Here is a 26,636-nt window from a genome sequence, read left to right as displayed (position 1 = left end):
TAATTTTTTTTCTTTTATTTCAAATAAAATCCATCCAAATATTGCCTTCCAGATAAATAGCTTGAATTGAGTAGCTTTAAAAAGAACTGTAAAACAACTTATTATCTTCTTAAAATTTTTTATTAGAAAATACATATCCAAAAATACATATCTTTCTTTAAGTTACAAATTGCTTTTTTCGCTAGTTTGCACACTATTATCCTCACACGCGATCCCTTACAAAAAATCTGTTCTTACTTTTAAGAAGTATTTTCTTATAATAAAAACGATACTGTAAAGTATAAAAAAGAGCATTTGTTTGAAAGAGTAAACATAAAGAAAAATGTTTTAATGAATATGAAAATTATGTTCGACGTTCAAGTAGAAATCGTCGTAATACTACTTTTAGGTTTAATATAATAAAAAAACCTAACAACTATCTGTTTAATCTCTGTACAGACTACGATCTCTGTACGGATTCAATTTGAAATTTAATATGATCCTTAATTTGAGAATCTCTCTAGTCCTCGTTGTAAATACCTTACTTTTGATAAAAAAAAAAGAAAAAAATACAATTAGATGTATATCGATGTTACTCAAATTTTCCACGATATTTAAGGATCAAACGATTGGATTAAAGCTTATCCACGTTAGAAGCGAGACGATCGAGCTCTTCACGAATGGCTGCAGGTAAATCATCGCCTACTTGCGCATCGAAATATTCCCTAAGGTGCTCAACTTCCTTTTGCCAGAAATCTTTCGGTAAACTGAACAATTCCTCCATATCTATATTCTCCTTCAAGTTTTCCAAATTGAACGACTGTAATTTTGGTAATAAACCTATGGCAGAATCTACGGCAACGTCTTCGCCGTCGAGCCTTCGAAGAATCCAGTCTAGAACGCGTGAGTTCTCGCCATATCCTGGCCAAAGGTACTTGCCATCCGCATTCTTCCTGAACCAATTCACGTGGAATATAGCTGGTAGCTTGACATTTTTCACTTCGGTCATATTCAGCCAGTGATTGAGATAATGTCCGAAATTGTAGCCGAAGAAGGGTCTCATAGCAAACGGATCGTGCATGATTGCTTTGTCCTGATTATCAATTGTTATACAAATTAGTTTCTCAACATAGAGTTGAAATAGAGAAGCACGATGAAGAATTTATATCTCCCTTTTAAATTTCTCAATACATTCGAGACTAGCGTATTCTAACAATAATTTTCTAGTTGCAATCGAAAATTGGCTGATAATTAGACTGAGTATTTATTCAAATTCAGACTTTTATGAACACACAAATAAAAAAAAATGGAATCTAAGCAGAGATTCACTTCATTCATAGTCGGTACTGTAATTTTGATATTTTATACACATATTTTTGCATATTTCTGCATTGTGTGCTTTTTCACACCTTTAAATTTCTCATAAATGTATGTACAGAAATTCCTAGTCTACTGACAATATAAATCTTTGCAGACGACCCATGCGTTAAGTCCTCAGTCATGGATCAGCCGTCATCGTTAGTTTAATCAGGGATCGTATAATTTAACAATGTCTGAGACACCGGTCTCGAATTGGTTAATAAAGTACTTTGTATAAGTAAAAATCCTAATTTAGTATAGAATAATTCTTTGGTGATCTTTTTTCATATGATCCTTCTTCGAATTATTACGTACCGTATGTTCCGCTGCAGCAGTAGCTTCAGACCTCATCGAAGCTCCAATGAAAACACCATGTTGCCAGTTTCTAGCTTGATATATAAGAGGAATACCTTCTGGTCTTCGTCCTCCAAACAGAATAGCATCGATGGGAACACCTGTTGGTTCTTCCCAAGCAGGATCGACAATAGGACATTGTTTGACTGGTGTACAGAATCTGGAATTGGGGTGCGCTGCTGGGGTCCTAGATTCTCTGGTCCACTTTTTGCCTCGCCAATCGGTGATCTATACAAATATGTTTACTTAGGGAAGTTTTAGGAAATGTTGAGTTTTTAAATTTCTTATAAATAGAAAAACATCCGCAGTTTAATGATAAGGATTTTTTAAATACTTTCATGCGTAATAATGAATTCCTACTTCAACGTCATCGCTGATTTCTTTTTCCAATCCCTCCCAGAAGACTCCTCCGTCGCTGGTTGCGGCCACATTGGTGAAGATAGTGTTCTTGAAGATAGTTCTCATAGCATTAGGGTTGGTAGCGCTATTGGTTCCGGGTGCCACGCCGAAGAATCCATTTTCTGGATTTATAGCACGGAGTCTGCCTTCCCGGTCGAATTTCATCCAGGTGATATCATCTCCCACGCACTCGACTTTGTACCCTGGTAACGTCGGCTGCATCATGGCTAGGTTGGTCTTGCCGCAAGCACTGGGGAACGCTGCAGTAATGTAACGCTTTCTACCTTTTGGATTTGTGATAGCCAGTATCTACAAAAGGTAACTGATACAGAATCTTAAGCGACTAATGTACTTGCAAGTGCCAAGTAACGATTGAAATTGATTATAAGAGTAATAGTGAAGTTGTCACTGCTTTGATATCTTAAAAACTAAAAATTTTTATTTTTATTTAAAATGTAGGTTTTGATATTTATGACAATTGTCTTTAATCTATATTGTGAGTCTTGATGTTCAAGACATACACAAAATTGACTTTAATCTATATTATATCAATTTAGAGTTTAAAACAATTGCTTTTAATTTATATTAGAAACGAAGCTTAGTATTTGAGATAATTGTTCTTAATCTATATGATAGTAATCTCTGTAAAATTAAACTTTGATACAATTGCCTTTAAAGGTTTCAACATATTACATGCAAGGTGAAGTTGCGAATTATTATACAGTGTTACGTACAAGCATATGTTCTGCAAACCATCCTTCATCCCTAGCAATAGTCGAACCAATTCTCAGAGCGAAACACTTTTTTCCAAGCAAAGAATTGCCACCATAACCGCTACCGTAAGAAACTATTTCATTCTTGGCTGGTTTATGAAGAATGACGGTCCTTTCAGGATCACAGGGCCAGGAAGAGTTAACTTCAACCTTGGAGTCTCTTTTTGGTACACCGACAGAGTGCAGACATTTAACGAAATCTTCATTGCCAAGGGTTTCTAGGACTTTTTTCCCCATCCTAGTCATTATCCTCATGGAACAGACGACATATGCGGAATCTGTGATCTCTATTCCAATCTTTGACAGAGGTGAGCCCATTGGACCCATGCTGAAGGGGATGACGTACATTGTTCGACCTGGATTATTAAAATGGAATTATAAGTTTGTTTTATTTACTAAATTGATTAACTCAGATTAACTCGACATCAGTATTTGATTATGAATCGATTATTGCTTGATTATCAATCAATCCTTGAATTGTAAGTAAAATAATTGTTCGATTAGAAAAGTGAACTATGAAATAGAGTTTGGAGTGTGAAATAATCGTTTGTTCCAAAATTAGGTAAAACCAGTAGGGCCAATCTTAGCAAAATATACCGGTCTCGGATATGTTATGGAATTAGATATACTTTTTCAAGGTTTTGGAGTTACCTTTCATGCATCCTGGGAAACGTTCAAGAATAGCTTTGTCCATGTCAACCGGAGAAATCCAGTTACCCAGTTCTCCGGTAACACCGTTACGTGGAGTAGGAATAGTATCGCGTTTGCAGTCGGTGCTGATGAACGTGCATTTCTCGACGCGCGCTACGTCCGCTGGATTCGTTCTAGCAAGCCAACTAAAAGTACAATTTATATTACGTTAATTATGTACATTGAAAATTCCCTTTCAAATAACTACGGAGTTTTCATTAGAATTTTGAGAGCATAGGAAAATAGTTTGCATACTGTGTCCTTTAACAACAAGTCTAAGCAAATTTTTTTAGGTTTTTGAGTTACAAAAAGATCCCCAAAATTCTTAAATGATTTTCTAAGTTTTTAGAATATCATTGAATAGTTTTTATTGTTACACGTTATCTTAATTTTATTAAGCAAAGCAAAATTTAAACAAAAATAAATATGGAAGAAATGGAAAACCACTTTAAATCACTGGTCGAAAACGACTTATCATGCAGGTGGAGGGTTAAAAATTCCCATTTTAATTATCCTTTTACAGCTATTTTACCAATACTATCTATTTATATACTTGTCATTATTCTCTTTTATTTGATAACTAGCTCATATCTTGAAAAGTATTTTGAAAATTTCCTAATTGTCTTATGTAGCTCAATTATATCTTCAAATCCTTATAAGACAGACGTTATTTAAGAAAATATTGGCAAATGTCCAAAGAACGACTGCTGAAAATAACTTACGTATTCAAAGAATTTCCTAAATGTTATATGCTCTCGTATGAATTAAACACGTACCAGTTTTCATATTTTGGTAAAGCCGATATTGTTCCATTCTTTTCCATAAGCTTCAACAGATGATCGTACTCTGCATCGCTTCCATCGCAAATGTAAATGTCCTTAGGACAGCAAAGGGATGCACATTCCTCGACGTATGAACAAACTTTTGGAGCAAGGGGTTCTGTCAGTGTATTCAGCAACGGTATCTTCCCTATACAATCGTAACTGTTGCTGATGGATGGATTTTTCGCCACATTGGTGACCAACGTGGACACTCTGTAAAATAAAATTAAAATGTAAATACTCTTAACGCTTATTAACTATTTCACATTCAAATGCTTAGATTTTTATATCTTTCTTTTAATCCTTTTACTTTTTTTTATAAATACATTTTTTTTAATAAATATTTTTTAACGCATTTCCTTCGCGATATTCATTCTATGAATTCGAAGTACTCTACGCTACTCTACTTAACGCATAAAAGCCTAATCACTAGCTTTCGATCAGCGTAACAGATCTTATATAGAGTGCCTCACAGAGTGTCTGTTAATAACATGTCGACTTTTACTTCATCACTATAGAAACATTGATTAAAGGTAAAAATGAATTTTTACATTGCTATTTTTCATTGCGATATTTCGTGAAGTAACAACCTGTCTCTATAGATCAAAGTATGATCGAGAGTTACCCGTTTACTTTTCATTGATGATGTTGAAAAAGATCTCGCAACTTTCATGCTGTTGCATACCGTACATGAAAATGTACCCTTTCCTTTTACCGACAAACCTGTTGCCTTTATAAGTACATGCTGCAACTGCATTTAAAAAATTTTCATGCTTCGACGAACATACATAGTTTAGAATAGACACTATGGAGTACTTTTCTGTTAAAAGAAAAGTAAAAGCATGACGAATACTTTAGACGTTACTATTATTTGTGCACATCGAAAAGCAACATCGAAGCTTCGTTATTTAGAAATAGTTGTCGACTAAAGAAAATGTAATTGTCTAACTAAAAGCAATTTCTTATAATAAAAGGATAATAATGAAATTATATTCGTTTAGAGAATATTCGTAACAGAGAAATACAGAAAAGAAATTGTAAATAAACGACAATTTTTCGAAAATAAAAATTAACTGAGATGTAAATAGTAATAATCTTATAATAAAATATAAAGTTAAATTATTGAATTAAAATAATGAAATGTGACTGAATTAATGTACTAAGGTGCGCCAGTTTCCGCAAGTGGCAGATCAGTTAATTAATATATTAATTAATATATTCTGTTTTGTCTTTACTAAACATCATCGCTTTATCTCAGTTATTCCGTAAACACTATGACGGTACTAAACTATATTTAGAAAATCTATTTCGTATAATTATCGCAATTTAAAAACAAAAGTCAGTCGCAGACGATAAAAGGTGATGTCTGTCTTTTATAAAAAAAATAGCATTAATGATACTGTAAACAAACAGTGCAAATTGTGCAACGATGATGCTGTTGTATATATTATGATACATTATGCAATAGCAGTCAAATAGAGTCAACTGAATAGTTTCTATGCTAATAGTAAGTTTCATATCTATCTCTTATTGTTCGAATCATTTTATGCAGCAATCGCTCCGGAATTTTTCCAGTCTCTGACCCAAATTGATTCCTCTTTTAGAAATGATTTAAAAATAACATAATTTAGTTATGCATACTTATGAGGACGTGTATTATAATTTTGCGTGATACTTGAATCGTATCTGCAGGATGTTTAAGCTCACAATGTTTCGAATTTTACTTGAAAGTTTTTGTAACACACACGCTATTAATCGAAATATTTATCCAATTCAGTCTTATTTATCTCAAATAAAAAATATCAAATGATCACAAGAGACTCTTCCATTTAAATTCTATTTCAAAATTTTATTGAAATTTTTCTTCGAAGAATCTACTTTTAAATAACAATTTAAAAGGAGAAATCAAGTAATCTCACCTTTCTTTCCGATTCCACTGCGAAACTTCGTTAAAAGAGCAACTCAAATATTCTTCAAAAAAAGAAAGAAAAAAAGAGAAAAAAATACCAAGTAATTCCATTTTCCCCTCCAATTAAAAAATGTTCCAATTTCATTAAAATTCCTAAAAATGAACTCAAACATCCATTGAAAGAAAAAGCAGGAATCAAATAATTTGATCTTTTCTACAAATTTCAAGTTCGCTTTAATACCAACCAGCAAACGATCTCCCAAAACACTCATCACTCATCATCAAGTTCTCTAAACACAACCAGGATGACATTTGTTCATCCGAATATCATACTCACCGCGGATAATACACGTCGATCGCGTGCGGCATCTCTGCAACGTTTGGAATAATTCGATGGCTCAAAATCGCGAATCCTGCAATCTTCTGTTTGTTTCCAGAGACGTTAACACTATCGATCGGTCCAAAATATCGAAGATTCTTCGGGCTGCCGATCAACGATCCTCTGACGGAAGCTGCAGCTATGGAGAAGCTTCTTGAAGTGCGGAAACTGGTGCTGGCAAGATTCGACCAGCGTATCGGATCGATTCTCGGCGACATGTCCTGCGTTGCTCGCTTTTATACGATCGACAAGGATTTTGCGCGAACCCTAGAGATTTGCCCCGTGGATTGGCTGTATCTACTTCCGGTGAACAAAGTGGGGGATCGATGCGGAACGCCGGCGGAATCGGCGACGGACTTTGGGTCAGTCCGCTGCTGACGCGGTTCTTCGCCTTGTCGATTGTCGTTATCCACACTCGATCTCAAACGATCTTTATAAGAACGAAGGAAAACGCCGTGGAAATTTTAGAAGAATCTGCTTCTTACCGATTCTCGAGAAACGTAAGATTATTTTTAAACGATATTTGTCCTCGATATTTGGCTTCCTTATAAGAATGAAGATAAACGCTGAAGAGATTTTAGAAGAACTTAAAAAGAATCTCAATTATGAAGAAACGTAAGATTATTTAAAAGATGATTATTATTTCGAGAAGAAAAGAAGATGTTCTTCAGGATCCCCCGACGTCTATCGATCGAGAAAACGGTGACACGATTGATGGAGCAAAGACGTCGAACGTGATTGATCGAGCCTTCTGTATTCCCTATTTCGTGACAGTCTGGTGACAGCCTTGAAGTCGTCTTGAGGTGAACATACGAAGAGATTTTATGTAGTAGTAGGTACTGAGCAAGTAGCAAGCCGTGAATTCGTAGCGGTCGATGTATGAAGCTAGCGGTAATGGTCGATGACACTTAGAAACAAAGGAAGGAATGAACTATTTAAAGAAGAACATAACGCACTATTACACGGTTTGGAATGCACTGCACCCGGGCGAGTCGATCGAAGTAAAAGTAATCGCGGCACCGTGATTGATCGGCCCACGCGTTGCATTAAAACGAAATCGGTTGCAGTGGCCGTGTCGTTTTATATTGAAACCGTTACCCGCCACTCGTTCTTCTATTTTTGCGCCAACACTTTCCCTTTCCTCTATCTAGCGCAGCATGCGACGCGACGCGACATCGCGAAAGATCAACAATGTGCTCTTTCACTTTTAATTATCTGAACGGAGTACCTTTGTACGGCTTAAATATCGTCACAAGAAACGGTTAATAATAAACTTTGTTTATATCTAATGGAAACAACGTAGCATCAAGATCGTAAATATCAAGTATTTGTTGGTAGCGGACATTGATGTACATCGTTGAACTTAGGATTGTGTGACGTTGTAAGCGTTTCGTAGGAGTATCTTGAGGTATAGAAGTATCATTCGTACATAGATTTTGCGATTATGATTCCTTTGTTAATATCTTTCAAGCTCCATGTTGCGTGTCTTATATGTATCATTGTACAAGTTATTATTGCTAGGTCGTAATGAAATTTCCGATTCTTAATGATTTATACTTCACTGAATTGTAGAGTGGTTATATATATAAAGCTGTTAAAAAGTTAAAATTACATATGAAAAAGAATTGTTAAGAATCGTTATCAAAACCTCGAGGAAGATCGATGAACAGCTCAATTTATGATCGATCGGGTTATCCCCGATTATCGAGCGACTTTTTACCATTGCATGCGTCGAATGCATGTTGTATGAATGTTGAAAGGAAATAAGAGATAAAGATTGTTTGATATTTTTGGATTATTGAGTAAATTGAAATTTGGAGAAATGATATTTGACAAATTGAATGATTAAAACTCTGATTATTATATGTAGTCGCATGAGGGAATTAACTGTATGTAAATAAAACACTTGCTATATTGTAGTATTAAAGAGTCGTGAGAATTAAGATTTTCAAGAATAGCGTTTAACAATAACGAGCAAGTTTTACGGATATTTTTAAATTTGCCTTAACTTGAAAGCCTTTGAAATGTGCGTGCTCAAAATGATTTCGAATTTCGACACATTTGCACTGAGGTGTGACAAACTGAATACACGATAGCGTAATTTTATTACTGTAGTTGAAGTCCATAAAATTGTTCAAAAATTAGGAAAATGTAGAAATTTCCTATAAAGAACGGCACGCCAAAATATTTAGATAGATCGATATATTTCCTGTTTCGTAAAGATCAATAAAATCCAACGATTGCTCGACCCGACAATAGTCGATTAGAATTCCACCAGTTTCAAACAGTACCAGCTCGTCCGGGGAACAATTAAATTGCTTAGAAATGAATATTGGATCGATGTGGATCGTGGTGTTCGTATCTAATCGATGGGATAATATGTAGTTCAAAGTATAAGCAGTAGAACACTGTCAGAATTGCTGTCCTAAATGAATCAATTCTGATAACGTGAAGCAAAAAACTTCTCTGGAATCTTTACTGAAACTTCCAATTGCACAATGGAGAACGGAATATTCTCTAATATTATCAAATACTATTAATCGCATAATTGTATATCTGTCTAAAAGTCCAATTTGAATGGTAGCTAATATAAATTATTAATAAAGTTGGCAATATAATTAATGATATGAAATTGAAACGATCTTAGAACGAATGTTAAACCGTTTTTCCTTCGTGTCACTGTCCTTGGCACTTTATCTGCAAGATAATTGATTTTTCTATTGGTTAAAGGAACAGTGATTAGGATACGAGTTTCTATTAACTCTGAAATCAATAGAGCGTTCACCTAATAATTTCTATCTAATCGCTGCCTTGGTGAATATGTTAATCGTCGCTGTTTCTATTTTAAAGATTAAAACTGGAAAAATTCCAATTTTCCTCTGGCTCAATCGCTACAGATTTAGATCATTTTCTTATTAAATATTACGATAACTATTCCAAAAACAATATTTAGTTTTGAATTGCGTATCAGATTAATCATAATTACAAATTTTTGATCCTCGGTCCAATATATCTTTCTTTAATTACCAATCATCGAAATTCCTCGCAAATACGAAACTCACTGTTAAATATACGGCTAGGTATGAAAGTTTATTGTCAACATAACGTGTACTATGAATATGATGAATGTATGATCTTTAATTTTAATAACAAGAAACGATGGAAAAATAGATAAAATAGCGTTTTCGATGGTAAATAAAGTCTAATATATTTTTTCCTAAATCATGTCAATAGGTTTTGTCGTCCCTCATACTTTATCGCGAAAAATGTGGCATTCGCGAATTATCGCGGTCAGACAGTGAACTACGGACCAGACTACAGGCAAAGAGATGCATTCTGCATGTTCATTTATAATGGGATCAAAAAATGAATAGAGAATTGCTACAGCTGAGCATGATAAATTCATCAACAAAGATTGAGATCGTTTGGTCATCGTATTTTTCTTATGAATGACTTTTTCTTTTGTTTGGCGATTATTGTTTTTATAATAATGAAGAATATTAATAACTTCTGATAAAATTAACATTGACTTTTGATCATACATATCCATTTTCTTTCATTATGTCACATATAACTATAATCTACAATATTTTTGCGAGTTCCATAATGAACCGTTGCATCAAAATATTATTTCAATTTTATTATTAGACATTCAATCCATTAACAGGATTTTATCTCGTTAAAATTTTATTTCCTTAATAGAACCATTTAATTATAATCGTCTTCAATATATATTTAGGTAGGCGTAAAAGTCGATAGTTCTATTATTAAATAACATTTTCTAGATACTATATTGCATGTATTGAGATGTTTTATATCTTCAGCAACGTAATAATTTGGCAAATAATTTGGTAATATTGATGCAATAGTATGTACACGTAATTGAAGAAACATGAATTAATATCGATTATATAGAAGAAATCGATCGAGCTGGCTCTTCCAACGTTCGGAGAAAGACAACATCGAGGCGAGATTACTGAGAGAAAGAAATTATGTTCAAGCATTGTACTTTGATCTAAGCTGTCCACTATATGCGATTCATACAATATTATTGTTTACAGAGATTTCTCGAACAACATCGCACTTTGTTTGGACTTTACGGACCCGGATTGCCATTAATCAATCCAGAGAACGATTAATTTCCTGGAAGAATCATTGACAGAAAAGTTTTAAAGGTTTCCCCCAAGGAAAGCCAGACATTAAATATCGTACTTATTTATATGTACATACTTGTGACCTATATCTTCGGTACAAGTCAGCCTCTGATAAATCGATTATTTAATTCCTTTTTTTATAAATATCAGAAAATGAGGTAGCATCGTATGTTTTGAAACAAACTGAGTTACATACTGTTCAAACGAAGTTGAGTCAAGGTTAAGTTAAGTTTAATCATGTTGAATTAATTTAATTTCGGAGCTAAGTTAGATTGTGTTTGAATTTCATTAAATCGAATTAGAGTTGAGTTAAGTTGCGTGAAGGCGATGTCAACTTGAATTATATAGAATTAGAATCAAATTAAGTTGAATTAAATAGAATCAGATTGCATCAAATTGAAATAGATTGGATTAGCCTGACTTTATACTAAATCACATTATGTTAAATTAAGTTTAAACTGAATTACATTCAGTTTGAGGTATGTTAAGTTGAGTTACATTGAGTTAACATTTACTGAAAGTTGAGTTAAACTAAGTTATACTATAAGCTGAATTAGATGGAAATAAATCGACTTAAACTAATTTAAATTAATTTAAATCGATTACATTGTGACTTAAACTAAATCTAACTTGCATTGAGTCTCAAACAAAGTGAAACTGAGTTAAATTGAAATTGCTTATAAGTACAACTGTCTGCAAACACAGCAATCGTATACTTGATGATTTTGTTGCAATGATTTATTTAGCTAATGTCTCATTTCAAGGTAACATTCAGCGAGTTTATCAACATCCAGCATTTTTTTTCACCCCGTCCGATTAATTAATGATTAGTCCAGTGGTGTTTGCGTGTCTGCGCGAGCCAGACCACGGAATATAACACGAAGAATCTCGCGAAACCATCGGGAACGATAAAAGGATCATGACCGAATGCTTTTTCAGCTGAGTAGAGATAACAGCTTTTGTATTTCAGCCACTCACGTTGCGTGCACGTTGTTCCTTTTTTATCGGGGAAAATTTTTTTCTCCGAACAGCTAAGGCTTGCTGATCGACCTCTTATCCCTCGTATAAAATGCTACGTATTAACGTCACAAAATTTCTTTTCTATCTTCGCGATATACGAAGATTATTCATCGATGCATCCAGATGAGCGGAGAAAAACAAAGAAAGGTTCTTAACGACAAAACAGTAGCTCGCTTGTGCTAATCGAATGCGTACAAGTGTGTAAACAAGTCTCGAATGGTGCACGAATTGCCCAGAAATTTATACAGAAATCTAAACGATATTTATATCGTTTATCAGTCAAATTACAAACATAAACAAAGAAAAATAACAGGCACGAAGATGAATTTTTTTCTTATTCTTTTTCCATCATTTTTATTGATAAATACTTTACTGCAACAAAAAAGATCAAAGAGTAATTGAAAGTAATAAAATACATTTTCAGATTGATTTCAAATACAAATACAATCATACCAATCGAGTCACATAGCAGTGTTGATGAAATTTCAAAATGTTTCGCATAACACACATGATAATATTCATGAAATTTCAAAATATTTCACATAACACACATGATAATATTCATGAAAGGTATCTACAAGCGGACGAATATTTTTGCGAGTCAGGCGACAAAATTGAACTGTGTTAATAAGAATGTTGTAATGTTGCAAAGTCCTCTTGCCATGTCATTTATCGATGTTTACGTATTAGTGAGATACGTAGTTGGTAAACAATAACGTGATTTTTGAACGTGTTATTTATTGTATTTTGTTTCCTCGCAATCTTGCAGTTGTATGTATATGTAGTTCAGTAGATACATTTCCATAATTTTGGTAACGTTCTTTCTCGATCCACGAAGATCCTATGTTAAGAGTCATCGATGAAGCCAGATCTTCTTAGTAAAAAAATGTTTACGGATCAAGATAAGACATTTGTACGACGTAACATCGATCTGCGTATTTTGTTTACCTGAGCCTTTCGTAAAGTTGATACCGTGGACCTTGTCCTGTCAAGTGATCATGTTAATTGATTCGAATTAATAGGTATATTTTTTTAAATTGTACATAAATTGTTATAGATATATTGCGTTCAATCTCGTATTAAATTTATTGATAGTGGTTTTGTAAACACATGAGAATATTAAATATTTTGTTTCGAGTTACCACATATGCTGGTTCACTTCTTTTTTTACAATTCTAAATAAAGGAATAGAAAAAATATTTGATTCTTTTACGATAGTATAGCATCGAGGTTAATTAATTTGTAAAGATTTATTGCATATTAAACTTTACTAATTTTTACATTACAATTTTTTTTTGTTTCCATTTAAACTATCGTCGAATCGTAGTCTTTTTATTCAGATATTCCTAAATCTTTTTATGATGTTTCTTCAAATAATTTCATTTTCTATTTGAGTTCCAAATTAAGTACGTTTATTCAGTTTTTGTGTTATTTGTGCATTTACTATCATTTTCCCTAAAAATAATTAAAAATTAATTGTATAATGTAGTACAGACTTGAGTAAGTATCCTAAGGTTTTCTTATATCTTTTGGAAGTCTACAACGGTAAAAACATTACTCATGAGAATATTAAAATATCGTTTGTTATATATTTAGTTCCTATAATCTTCATTGACTATATTTTGAATCTAATAGGTTCTTTTCATTTTTATCTACTATATGCTAAAATATTCTCCTTTAGTCATAAAGTGACATTAAGATTAGAAAATTAAGAAAGATACTTTTTGTTGAAAATGACAACGTGAGTTCGAGTCGCCATCCATATGCAGATGCGTTAGTTATAAGAAATAGTAATTAGAAAATAGTCCTAGTTACAATCGATAGATTTAATCGATAGGCTTAAGATGCTTTTTTGTTTTTATTCCTAGTTTTTGTAAGCGCGTGCAATAAAGGTTTTTTTGGCTCAGAACGGTGTGATAGATTGATCCATTCAATAAAATAATAACTATTGTGATCCTACCTCTGAGTATAGAAATAACAACACTTTTACTTGTGGTCTTCGTGTAACAATGAAATAAATGTAGTGCTTGAGAAAGACAGATAGAATCGAAGATGGAATTGAAATAAGAGTCATTGTGTTTTGGTTCGAATGAATTCCTCGAAATCGCTCGCCTCTTATCGCCTTCATTCTTCCCCTTTTCATCTTTTTCTCATATTTTTCTAGACTTCGATAGCTTCGACCCGGTGTCACAGAGTTATCGATATATTTTGCATAAACATATACAATATACACAATACGGAACGCATACATATACATATACAATACAACGCATACAGAAAAGTCACGCGTGGCTTGACGTTTCTGGAGGCTCGACTGTGTAGCGCATGATATGGTTATCATAATTGATTGCATAACATGGTGGGCACGACCGCGCGATGTATGCACCAACAACCGTTTCACGAGGAAAAAGTATTTCAATTGTAACAATGGCGTTTTGTTAAAACCCATAACTCTACCAAGAGCTATTTACATTCTTCAAATGTTTTCGTTCGTTTTAAAATTCTTTCAGGCGACCGATAAATTTATCTGTAGTTTCAACCAATAATAGTAATTATAGTTTCAAATATCTTTCTAATGTAACAATAAGATGAAAATATTTCTGTTGTAATGGCGATTTAGTGTAACTCTCTTAGCTTTACCAAGTAGGTATGACTCACATTTTTCAAGTATTCTGTTTGGTTTTGAGATTCATTCAGAGAATGATAAATTTATCTCAATTGTTTACCAACTTGATGACACTTAGTTTCGGATAAATTTATAATATTTATTGTAGTAATGGTTTTATGCAACAAAAGTGTTTCAGTGTTGCTTTTGTAACTATACTTTATTAGGTTTTTAAAAAGAAGGTTTATCTATTTTGATTCACGTTGATCGCAAAATTTATCTAAATTCGTTTCTCACGATGATATTGATTTCAAATAGACTTATAATTGCTTATTCAGTAGAAAGTTAGACATTTCTTTGTATTAGAGTAGAAACATTGATCTTCTTATAAAAATGAAAAGATGCATTTGTAAAATCTTACAGTCTAAATAAGATTATTTTTTTATTTGCAGCTTTTAATTCACACATAAAATGTACACATGATCTTTATATTTTTTAATTTATCAATTCGTAAACAGAATCTCTCGCAGACTATTATCTTAAGACCGCACTTTGTTATCCGGATGATTTTAAGAGTGCGTCATATATATCTCAGGAAAGATTATTTTATGTTTTGACTATCTTTTGCGTTACATTCTCAAATTTCCAATATATTTATCACTTTCCATAAAATGAATTTTTACAATCAAGAAGCTTTTTGTTTACATCATATTATTTCTTTCTTTTTATGAAGAATCGAAGTATTTTATAAATAATCGAGCAATTTTTCTATATCTTTTCTTCTTTCATTTCTTTTCTATTGTAACAAAGTATGATTGAAACGATTCTTTCATGCTAAGATTTTCAATTGTTCTATCGAAAGTTCTTTCGTGTATTCACGATCGTAAAACCCCCCATGGCGTGGGTTAACGAAGAATACAAGATTCTATTATCTATGATCTTTAACCCCGACATCTTATAATAAAGGGAAGTTGTGTCGTTTTTATTGCAAACTTGCTAAATCGAGTTTTCTTTGTCCGCTTATTAAGAATCTTGTCTATTATTCCAAATTTATTTCGTTCAACTTTATGAAACTTAGAATATAATAAAATAAACAAATTTCGAAAAGAAAGGAATTATTAAAATAGGGAAACATAATTTCGGTTGTCCGAAATCAACACGTATCTGGTTACGTCATCGTACAATGTAAAAGGATTTAAAAAAGATAAGAAAAAGAGTAAATATTTACTACTAAATTAAATTTGAATTTAGAAAGATCTCAGGCATGTTTTACAATGTGGATCTCGTAATTGGAAACATCTGTACACGTGATTGGTATCGCGGCGCGAATGAAGAAAAGATACATCAACATGATTAGTATGTGATCAATGAAAATAATACGTAATACGCTTACAAATCAAATCATTTTCTCTTATATGCTTTATTTACAACTCGTATAATTACATAAAACTTCTCAATCAATATTTCCAATTTTCCAATGTCGATATACATTTTTTTAAACAACAAATATATCACGACATAGTGTAACATTGTCTACATTAAAATTATAAAATTAAACATCTTGAATAAATAGCAAAGTAATTATTGTTAATTCAAATTTTTATTGTTCCTAGGAAAAGGTTTTTGAAGCAAAATTCAAATATTCGCGCTACTAATTTTAGCCTACGGAGTCGCATATGTGGTGGCATCTAAAGCGAAAGAAACGAAGTTTTTCTTCGAAATGGCGACATTTCCGTACACAGTCGGTAGTCTGATTCTGTTTCACGTAATTCGCGGCACGTATCAGCTGTTCGGTGACAGTTTGCTAGCAGTGAGAGTAGAGTGTTGAGGTTTATTGTTTAGGAAAGCAATATGGCTATCTGGTGATTAGTAACAGTGCGATACGTAGACAAAGGAACAACGCAGTTCTCATGATATTTGGAGACGCGTGGTGCACTCTGTTTTAGTTTAATTTATAAAAGTAAGGGAAATAACAAAAGGAATCGGTTAGAGATGTTGGAACTCGAGGTAGTGCCCGAAAGATCCCTCGGCTGCGAGCAGTGGGAATTTATTTTAGGCAAGTGACGAAATACTCGCGATGTATCGCGGCTACGTCGTATTACGCGTAATTTTGCGATCATCAAATTAATTTATAATAATTTAGAAAACGAACAGAGAATTTCCGTTATACTCTCTCCTCTTTTTCAAATTGAACTTTATTGATGTTGTCGTCATGTCAGCATTCGTACTTTGCTATTTCATTCTATTTGTAAACACCTCATTTGACAATCGCGCGTAAACAAAGAAAATGGTGATCACTATGAATATTTTGTTGCTTATTATGTAATTGTTTACACGTATTGCCTCGCTATTTGAACTTTTGCTGCTGAATTGTCAATTAATTGGCTAATAATTAATTGGAAATTGACGCTTTAATAAGATATCACTTTATAAATAGATATGAGTTTAATGAGATTCATGATATTATTTGAAATAATTATGTTGATACGCATATAGTTTAATATAAGCAATTCATGAAATAACGATTATGTGTGGTCTACTTTTAAAAAAGAGTTATTCTTACAGGCATGCATTTTTCCCAATCTGTATCAATAATACAATCCCAAGTGGGCATTATAAGGGGAGTACAAGTACTTTATAGTGATAGTGTAAGTATATATTGATAAAAATTAGATTTATATGTTATTATCATATTCTTTACTTCTGCGTAATTAATGTGGAATTAAATTGTATGTTTTACACATGCAGAATCCTTTAGATGTAGATTTAGTAATAAACTTACCTCATGATGGAGTTCGGCTTATATTCGACCCAGTGGTGCAAAGGCTCAAAATAATTGAGATTTATAACATGAAATTAGTTAAACTCAAATACTGTGGTTTGCCATTCAATTCACCAGAGGTTTTGCCATCTATTGAACAGATTGAACATTCATTTGGAGCAACCCATCCTGGTGTTTACGATAGTGATAAACAAGTATAGTGTTTCCATTTATGTAAAGAATTAGTAAAAATCTGTGCAATCAAATAATGTTGGTTTTTAGGTATTTGTGTTAAATTTTCGAGGACTATCGTTTTACTTCCCCATTGATTCAAAGTTCCAACCTGGATATGCACATGGATTAGGATCATTGCAATTCCCAAATGGAACATCTCCCCTTGTGGCAAAAACAGCTATTTATGTTGGTAACATGGGTGCTGGAGGTGGAAGCGATGAGCATAACTTAAAGGCACCACCACCACCTCTACCACTTGTAATTATTTTTTGCTGGTGTATAGAACAGGACATACGAATATCTAAGCAAGATTAATATTACATAATCACATTTTGTTAGGTTTGCTATCATAACAATTTGTATTTAGAAAAGGCAGATGTCATGCGAGACAAAATGCGTACACGAGGTCTTAGATTGCACCTTTTCACAGAAGGTAGCTCTGTAACAAGGGTATTACTGGAGCCAAAAAAACGCTGCTTAACCAAAGAGGTTATATTTTATAATTTAGTTTGTAGTTGAATTTTTATCCCAAAGTATTGTATAGTCTAAACTTCTTTAAACATTGTAAGTGCCCTTTATAGCTCGTTATAGCAATGAGAGAACTTTTAAATCTATAACAATTGAACTTTGCTGTATGCTGCATTCTTATTTTTTGTACAATATACACAATTATAGGTGTTATTTGGTGACACTTGTGAAGATGTGCTGAGTGCTTTGGGAGCACCATCTCGAGTCTTTTTCAAAGCCGAGGATAAGATGCGCATTCATAGCCCTCACGCACACAAACGCGATAAAATAAGACGTTCGGATTTCTTCTACAACTATTTTACTTTAGGATTGGTACATTTTTCTCTTAATAACTATTCCATACTTCAAAAAAGTAAATCAGCAAATCGAAATAAATATATATCTAAACATTCTGTCATTTTTTGTAGGATGTTTTATTTGATGCCAAAACCCAATGTGTTAAGAAGTTTGTGCTACACACAAATTACCCAGGGCATTATAATTTTAACATGTACCATCGTTGCGAGTTTTCTTTAACTCTTCCACCAGAAAATAATTCCACCGAATCGGGGAAACTTATAGATGTATCCCCTTCTCCAGTTACGGTACGATATATTTCTGAATGAGATGTATAGTTAAGACAAATAATAGCAGTTTCAACGAGTCTTTGATAAATGTTTGACAAGTGTTTGAGATTAAGATAATTTCAACGATCGTTTGTTTTTTAGATCACTGCCTACACGAAATGGGATAGAATAAGCGAACAATTGAAGGCTAGTGCACGGCCAGTAGTATTGAACCGTGCTTCCTCGACGAACACGACAAATCCATTTGGGTGTACGTTTTGTTATGGTATACGCGACGCGATCGTCGAAGTCATGGCAAATCAACACATCGCGAGTGTAACTTTATACAGAGCTGTGTGACCTTGATAATTTATACAATATGGTGCATTATAAAGCGCTCTTTGAGGAGCAATTGATGATGTTTTTGAAAAGATGAAAACAAACAAAAAATAGGCATGTTTCAACTCTGTCGGAAATTGCATAACATCACCTTTGAAAAAAGACTGTATGATGCAAAAAGAAGTAACGGGAGTGCAAATGCATGCAAAATCCTGATGCAGTTTCTTTTTTTTTTTAACACTAACGTAACAACATTGAAATCGCGAGGACTTTACATAAAAACAAAGAAAAAAAAAGAGAGGAAGATTACGGAGGATGCAATGACGGTTTCAAGCTCAGAAAATCAAGCGATATCATTTTGAATATCATGTATTGTTGCTTGTAACAATATACATAAATCTTTTTTCCTGGCATATCCAAACCCAGAGAAATAAAACAAAACAAAACAAAAAAAAGGAATAAATATCACGAAAAAAGCAAAAAGATGATCAACTAAGGGGTACAAGTGTCTGCAATATTCAATAATATCATATTTAATATACTGTTTTTATCTTTTGGTTATAAGTTTTAAATATAGCTAAAAATTAAAAAAAAAAGATCTTGCGTGAGCGATGAATATTGTAATATCTGAGCTCTATAATAAAAAGAAAAAAAATATGAGAGGGGAGTAGTTTCAAAGGATAATAAGAATTTTGATAGTTAATGATAAACCTATGATGATTATAACGACAGTAACGATTAATAACACATGACAGTAAAATATTATAATGTGCTTAGTGCAAGTAAAAAAAATGATATCTAACTTTCGAGAAACCAAAATTTTTTAACGCGTGTTTAAGATAACAGACAAATAGAAACAAAAAAAAGATAAATGATGACACAAAAGCGATGTTTTGGGTACACAAATTAATAGGCGTAATATATATTATACATATTAGAATGGCATTATCCATTCAATCTGTGCAGAATTGAATGTAAAACTGTAAAAGTCTATCAAAAAATGATAAAACTATACATTGAATAACAAAAAAAGTATTTAACAGTGCGGGAGGAATTAAATTCATGGCCTGTTTTTTACGCTTTTATCTATCAAACTCTGATCATTGTGATATGTGATGAAAATTCAAAGCGCAATACATTATATAATATTTAAATTGCAATATTTAAATAAGTTACTTCTTTGCATTAACACAAACAAAGAACAGAAGAAAAAGAGAAAGGATAATTAACTAATTACTTTCTTATACAATTTTTGTGGCATTACATAATTCTTGTGATTATAAGTGTACTCACAAAACTGAATTAGTCTTTAATCTTTTAGTCGCGTAATATGGAATACTATATCATGAATTTCTCATTAGCTTACGATGCCAGAAGGAAAGTTCTTTTCGTTTCTTTTTCTATTCTATAAATTCGAGATTTCACGTTGATGTTAAATTGCACAATTGTACATACCCTATATGAACTTGTTTCCTGCTAATCATAGGGTATAAAGGCGAATATGTTTTATGTATCGTATAAACTTTGATAGTTGATAATCTACAGCGATTATAAGATCTGTAATGAGTAATAATCGTAAAATATAAATAACAAAAAACGCGTTCGAGATTGGAGCGCAAAGCATGAACGATGAATTACTTTGATTATCACTTTTAACTGCACAGATTCGTGACGATTTTCCTTCCTGTTTACCGAATTAGCAGAAATTTTGTGGTCCATGATTTATGATATAAATCTCTGTAAGTTGTACCCTTCTGTTTCCACCATGGACACAGATGACATTTCCTTTGAAGTTCAAACTTGAAATATCGAATGATCTCAATATATATATATGTACATATCGAATCTTGATATATATATATATATATATATAAACATCATATATATATATATATATATATATATATATGAATATATATATATGAATATATCTAGATTCGATAGTGATTCAAAAGTGAAAGCGATGGAATAAATATTGTTGTTGAAGAAAAGTGCTAATTGACGCATAATTGTACAAAAAAAGCTTTAAGAGACGCGGATCTGCGTGTTGATCTGCAGTTGTTCTTGTTTCTCAAAATCCTATTTTGATGGAATATCTCCCGTTTTTGTCGATTTTTGTCGAAACAGTTTTGCGTGGAAATTATTTTCAAGTAAATATATAGAGCATAAAATTCTCTAAACAAGCTTCATTGAAGCATTCACCGATGCAATAACAAATGTTCAAAAAAGAAAAGAAAAGGTAGGATTAAAACACAGAGGAAGAGAAAATCAGTGGATCTTTTAGAAATTGTATTCTCTATATAATTATTTCTGATAATTCTTCCCGAGAAATCTCTCTATTTAGTTTATACAAGGACGAATCATTTTGTATTGAATGGATTATAAAATCATGTAAAAAAATTTTCGATAAATCATTTTTCCTTCAATATTTCTTTCAGGCTTTACTGATCCTCGTGTATTTTCTTTTCAACAAATTATATATATATATTATATATATATTAATTAATATTATATATTAATTAATATTATATTATATATAATTAATATTATATATTAATTATAAAAATATATATATATATTGTATGGTTTGAAAAAATCTCAATTATAATTCAAATTAAACTAGGAAGAAGTAAATTTCGTGTTTAAACGAAATAAAATAATTTCTTTTCTTTTATGTTTACTCACTTATTTCCTTCGACGTGCGTTTTTCAAAGCGTCCAATCCGTAAGAGATGCAGTTCTTTTGTCGCGACTCTGAAGTTCGAGATGGTTTGAATTTGTTCATTTTGATTTCGTTCAGTCTATCTCCTTGTGTCATAATATATGGATCCGTAGCCCTGTATTTCTGTGGAGTTCGTTCTGAATCGTCTGTTCCGCGGAAATTTCTTAATTTTCCTATGAGCAAGAAAAGAAAAAAAATTGTATTATAATACCTGCATAGCATAGGACAAAATTTATTTATTTATTCAACGATGTAGATTAGTTACATAGACCAAATTCTTTTTTATATTCTTCAAGTTTGTAGTTTACCTTTTATACATGCACTAAAAGATACCTTTACAATGACTGCATAATTCAAGTTCCGTCGTAATGTTGATAAATAACAAGAAAATTGCATACGACAAAGAACACTACCACTACGCTAGAAATTGTAAATTAAACTAATTGAAACTGGATGCGCGCGCAGAATGCTCGGTATGAGATCTATTGGCGCGAAAACTTGTTTTATTGATATTTTCCTTTAAACTCATAATATTCGCTGCAACATATTTTAATAATTCCCTGTTACTTTTCTGAGTCGTCAGTTCTTATAAATAATTTTATTTTAATTTAATTTCGATTCATTATTAATTCCAATTCATATTGGTTGCGCGCGCAGCTATCGATAGATATGAAGTATTGAATAATCGACAAGAAATTGATAATGATTGTTCTGTAAATAAATGTATTCTTACGTTGAAATCTTATAAAAATACATTTTGTACTAATTTTTTGTTTCAATTTCTATAATTATTTCATTTGTTAAGGTATCATAAGTGTTAAAATTGTATATATATTTCTACATGGTAAGAAGTCTCGATCGATTAGTAATCGAAATTGAGATGCGCGAGCATGTTCCTGAAGCAGTTTTGGCGCGCGGTTGTTCTTTCCTTCGTGTTTCGACGTACTCTTGAATTTTTTCCTAATTTTACGTTACAAATTATGCCAACACTCTTTCATAATGAGGATTTCAACTACTATGGTTTGTATAAAGGTATAATAATATAATTCAATAGCCTTTGTAATGTAACAGAGCAAAATATTATATGTTAGTTTTTCAAGGTCAGCAGACCTATGCTAGACTATCATTGATTTATTAAAATTTCGATATAATTACATGAATTAACTTAGAAACACAATTTTCAATCAGAAAAGAATACTTTGTTAAAAAGTGTAACGTACTACGTATATATATTACCTTATAGCAGTTATATAGTAGCATATCTTTTACTTGTGTTTTTTAAAAATTAAGAAATAAAGTACGAAAATTATAAAATATTGAATAAATACCTAAAATTCTCGTAAATTTCGTTTTGCCTTTTTTCTCTATTGGTAGACTATCGTAGTTTGGTTCTGAAACAATACAAATTTACATTGAAAAATTTCCACCGTAATTTAATGTAATCCTAACCCTAATTTAAAATTAACATTTTTCACCATTTTTTTTTTCTCTAATTATTTTCTTTTTTTAGATCATCACTTTCTCGTCAAAGCAGAAATTGAAGATCTTCGATATAAGGGCTGCATTGAAGATTACAATTTTCATAGGTAAAATCTTTACTAGCCTCTAATAAAAAATTCTATTGCTTTTATACTCTTTTCTTATACGATCATTGGTTGATTTTAGGCAGAGACATAAAGTCCTACCTGTGCACCCTCCATCAGGCATATAGTGTATTTTCTTTTCCAACTTGTCTGCGATCGAATATATTCCGCGTTTATGGTGCAATATTACATCGCCATCGCCATAATACTTCAGTCTGCGAATAATACATCACCATGATGTATATAGGTATGTACTGAATATTATTGTCAAGTATTCCTTTTTTATTTTTCATTACAAATTAATAGTAAGAAAGACAATTCCTCTCTGTATTAATTCTTTTGAGACGGATTTTCTTTCAATAATAAATGCAATGATACAATATACGGCAACAATATAATGCGATAATATGATAATAATAAATTAAATATAATTTTTAAAATGAAATAATTTCAATTTACAACGAGATCCTATGCTTTAATAAACTTCAATGATGCCAGAAAAATACAAATTATAAAGATTCAGCGATCCTTTTAACAGTTACCTTGAAATATTTTGTTCTATTAGTTTCTAAAGGGTTAAGGTTGTTTTTTTTATTCAATAATCAAGAATCTTTATTGCAATATTATTATTTATATCTAATAAGGGAAACATGAATTACTTATATTGTTGACCAGCGTTCAACAAATTTTTCTCTATATTTTCTAACCAGGCTTGTTGGTGTCCAATAACGGAACCAGGTCTGCAAATCCTTATCCAGGCAATAGCTTCTCTTGCCGTCATTTTATAATGCTTTATTAAATATGCGGCAATTAATGAACCTGTCCTTCCTAATCCAGCCTGAAATATTATTCATATAGTAAATAAAATAAATAAAATTTGAAGATAGATAAGAAAATTGTTAAGAACTTCAAGTAACTTTGCAATGAACTGCTATCGGACCGCTGGTATTTTCGCTTAGTTGCAAAAATTCATTCAGTATTCTTCTCGGTGGTACCGTGCCGTCTGGCATGAACATATCGTAATGCATGATCCCTACGTCGGTGAATCTATTTTTAAAGCATCGCTTTAATTTCATTCTAAACTTAGAATCATAATAAATTATGTAACCGTATAATTTCTAAGAGTTTCAGGGAAATATAATTCTTTCAGTATTAATAGAGTAATAAATCTTAAAGATTAGGAAATAGTCAATATTTGCAATAAATAATGTAGTTCTTCTACAATTAGATAATCTTATAGAATTTTTGAAAATCATCAGTCGAAACTATTAAGAACTCTGTGATTATGGATTAGATTTGTACCTCGATGCACTGTATGCTTTCTTATTCAATCTGATCACGGCTGTGACTTCGTTCTTTAAAAAGTAATCAATGTAGCACTCAGGTGGATGATAAGGTGTGCCTGGTTCCGTGCTTGGACCAACGAAAGCCAGGAACTTTTGCGGTACCATCCAATTCAAAGCACCGTTTCTCATGTCCTCGTACTTTTCATACTCAACCACATCAAAGTCGCAGAAATTAAAAAAGCCGAAGGAAACTGCTTTTTTAAGAGCGTTCAAACAATCTATTCTCATAAAATAGATTATATAAGATTAATTTCAATCAGTAGAATTAATTCTCCAGTTTATAATTTCCACGCTAAACTGTCACCTGACAAATGTATACTATAAATTGCTGATCCCATAGATGCATCTCGAAATGGCTTTATAGGAATTTCACCTCCCATAAAAAGAATGTTGTAAGCTTCTCTTGGACTTTTGTTCAGGTATAATACCGCGTAAGAGGCAACCAGGTATGCGGAATTTGCCCTTTTGTGATCTCGTTGTGATGTATAGTGCACGATTTGTCTATGCTCATTTCCTGGGCTCTCGAGCTTCTTACTTACTTTGCAGCAGTATCTGTAAAAAACATTATTAACAGTATTACGATCCGATAGTAATTCCAATGTTTTCAACCTTATTACATTTATTTCTTTTTAATTAATATTGTGAATTTTTATTCAATTATTTTTATTTAATTATACAAGCTATATAATATCGTACAATTTGTATAACAGTATAATTAAATACAAATTCTCTTAATTATACGACAAATAATTCTATGAAATTATTATTTCAAATTTTGTTTTTTTTTCGTATAATTATAAGTTATTACAGATATGGTGGACGCTATCAAAAAATAATACTCGAGGGACATATGAAAATTTTATTTAGAAGTATAAAAGGATTTTAAATTCTTACTTGTATAAACAGGCGAGGTTTAAAGGGCCAAAATCGTAGTAAAAATTATTGTAAATTAGCTCGTCATCGATTGTAAAGAAATGGATATTAGATGTGCTTTTTACATCCTTTCGACCGTTGTATAACGTTGCAAAATAGAATTTGTCTTTTATATATTCACAGATATAAGTAACATCTGGATGTTTATAAACTGTGGTAATTTCTAATAGAAAAAGATAAATATAAGATAGTATAGAAAGAATACAAAACGAACAAATTTCTGTCAGTATTCATTTCGTAAGTACCATCTGGGTTGATGTTTCTATTATCGCAAGTACGATAGTTTCTTTTCGAGGGTGCATAATTTGTTTGTTCGTACATGATGAAAGGATATCGAAACGTGCTCTTCCTATAAGCGCAATTATTTTCTATAAACAACACAGCTTGTATGGCAATTAAACAATACCATGTTATAACCTTGATAAATCATTTGTAAATTATATGAAAATTATTATCGTCGCAATTTCCTCGTGATTGGTCATTGATTTTTAAAGACGTCCTAGTCATATCTTGCACAGAAAACAATATGCTTCTTTTTAATTTATTATAGTGATATATATTAATTTGGGGATAGTGTCATAGATTTGTCTGTTTTGTTGTCAAAGATAGTTTTTAATTACAAAATTGTAATTAACCAAACACATGATTCTCTGAACCTGGAAAAACAAATGAGATGAAAAGGGAATGTATTTCTTTCTCATATTTTGTCATTCTTTTAGTTCTAGGAGAGAATTTAAGAGTTACTGATTCTATAATACGTGTACCTTGGACAATTTTCATTTTCTAACAAAATAAAATCTGCTCCTAAATTTATCGTTATTTGCCACGCCAAATTACTGATCTCATGTTTGCCAGATGTCTGTCGAGTCTCCACGTTTCTCAACTTTTTTTTCTAAAGAGTCGATTGATCATTGGTCGTTTCTTTTGGATCATAATTCGTATACAATACACTTTTAGAATAATGCATTTTATATTTTCACAATACCGACGTTCCGACAATTCATTTCTAACAATGTTCTAATAACGTTCGCAGGGTTAGAGACAAGAAGAAGTTGCAGAAATATCAACGCACGCTACAAAGGGTGAGTCAAAGTTTTTCATTTTCTCTGCTTTCAGACTATAATTACAGTTGCGTTACTTTTAATTAAAATGTACGTCCTTGCATGCCTTGATCATTTCTCTTGACGTCTTTAAAAAGTTTCGT

General features: G+C 32.0%; 3 protein-coding genes across 3 annotated transcripts; 1 reads left to right on the top strand and 2 right to left on the bottom strand.

Moving 5' to 3' along the window:
- Window positions 1-101: 101 nt before the first annotated feature.
- LOC105680266 (phosphoenolpyruvate carboxykinase [GTP]) lies at window positions 102-6,881 on the bottom strand. Its single transcript, XM_012381009.2, has 7 exons — window positions 6,622-6,881; window positions 4,331-4,588; window positions 3,516-3,700; window positions 2,826-3,220; window positions 2,053-2,400; window positions 1,654-1,920; window positions 102-1,072 (listed from the first exon to the last, which is right to left on the bottom strand). Exons 1-7 carry the CDS (start codon window positions 6,879-6,881, stop codon window positions 614-616), a joined length of 2,172 nt encoding a protein of 723 aa, XP_012236432.1. The 3' UTR covers window positions 102-613.
- Window positions 6,882-12,363: 5,482 nt separating this feature from the next.
- Window positions 12,364-26,090, bottom strand: LOC100749114 (dual specificity protein phosphatase CDC14C-like). The gene is made up of 10 exons (XM_033318784.1): window positions 25,678-26,090; window positions 25,394-25,595; window positions 24,804-25,051; window positions 24,456-24,717; window positions 24,071-24,200; window positions 23,813-23,991; window positions 23,256-23,368; window positions 22,899-22,961; window positions 21,535-21,743; window positions 12,364-12,822 (listed from the first exon to the last, which is right to left on the bottom strand). The coding sequence occupies exons 1-9, from the start codon at window positions 25,751-25,753 to the stop codon at window positions 21,535-21,537; spliced, it is 1,482 nt and encodes a 493-aa protein (XP_033174675.1). The 5' UTR covers window positions 25,754-26,090; the 3' UTR covers window positions 12,364-12,822.
- LOC100745243 (UPF0183 protein CG7083) lies at window positions 16,187-20,483 on the top strand. Its single transcript, XM_003486473.4, has 8 exons — window positions 16,187-16,498; window positions 17,008-17,090; window positions 17,191-17,418; window positions 17,486-17,695; window positions 17,777-17,926; window positions 18,113-18,277; window positions 18,373-18,549; window positions 18,673-20,483. Exons 1-8 carry the CDS (start codon window positions 16,435-16,437, stop codon window positions 18,868-18,870), a joined length of 1,275 nt encoding a protein of 424 aa, XP_003486521.1. The 5' UTR covers window positions 16,187-16,434; the 3' UTR covers window positions 18,871-20,483.
- Window positions 26,091-26,636: the final 546 nt, after the last annotated feature.

The sequence above is a fragment of the Bombus impatiens genome, unplaced genomic scaffold, assembly GCF_000188095.3.
Source record: "Bombus impatiens unplaced genomic scaffold, BIMP_2.2 scf_0114, whole genome shotgun sequence".
Taxonomy (NCBI): Eukaryota; Metazoa; Arthropoda; class Insecta; order Hymenoptera; family Apidae; genus Bombus; species Bombus impatiens.
The sequence above is the reverse complement of the archived record's forward strand: the minus strand, read 5'-3'. Positions and strand labels throughout refer to the sequence as shown.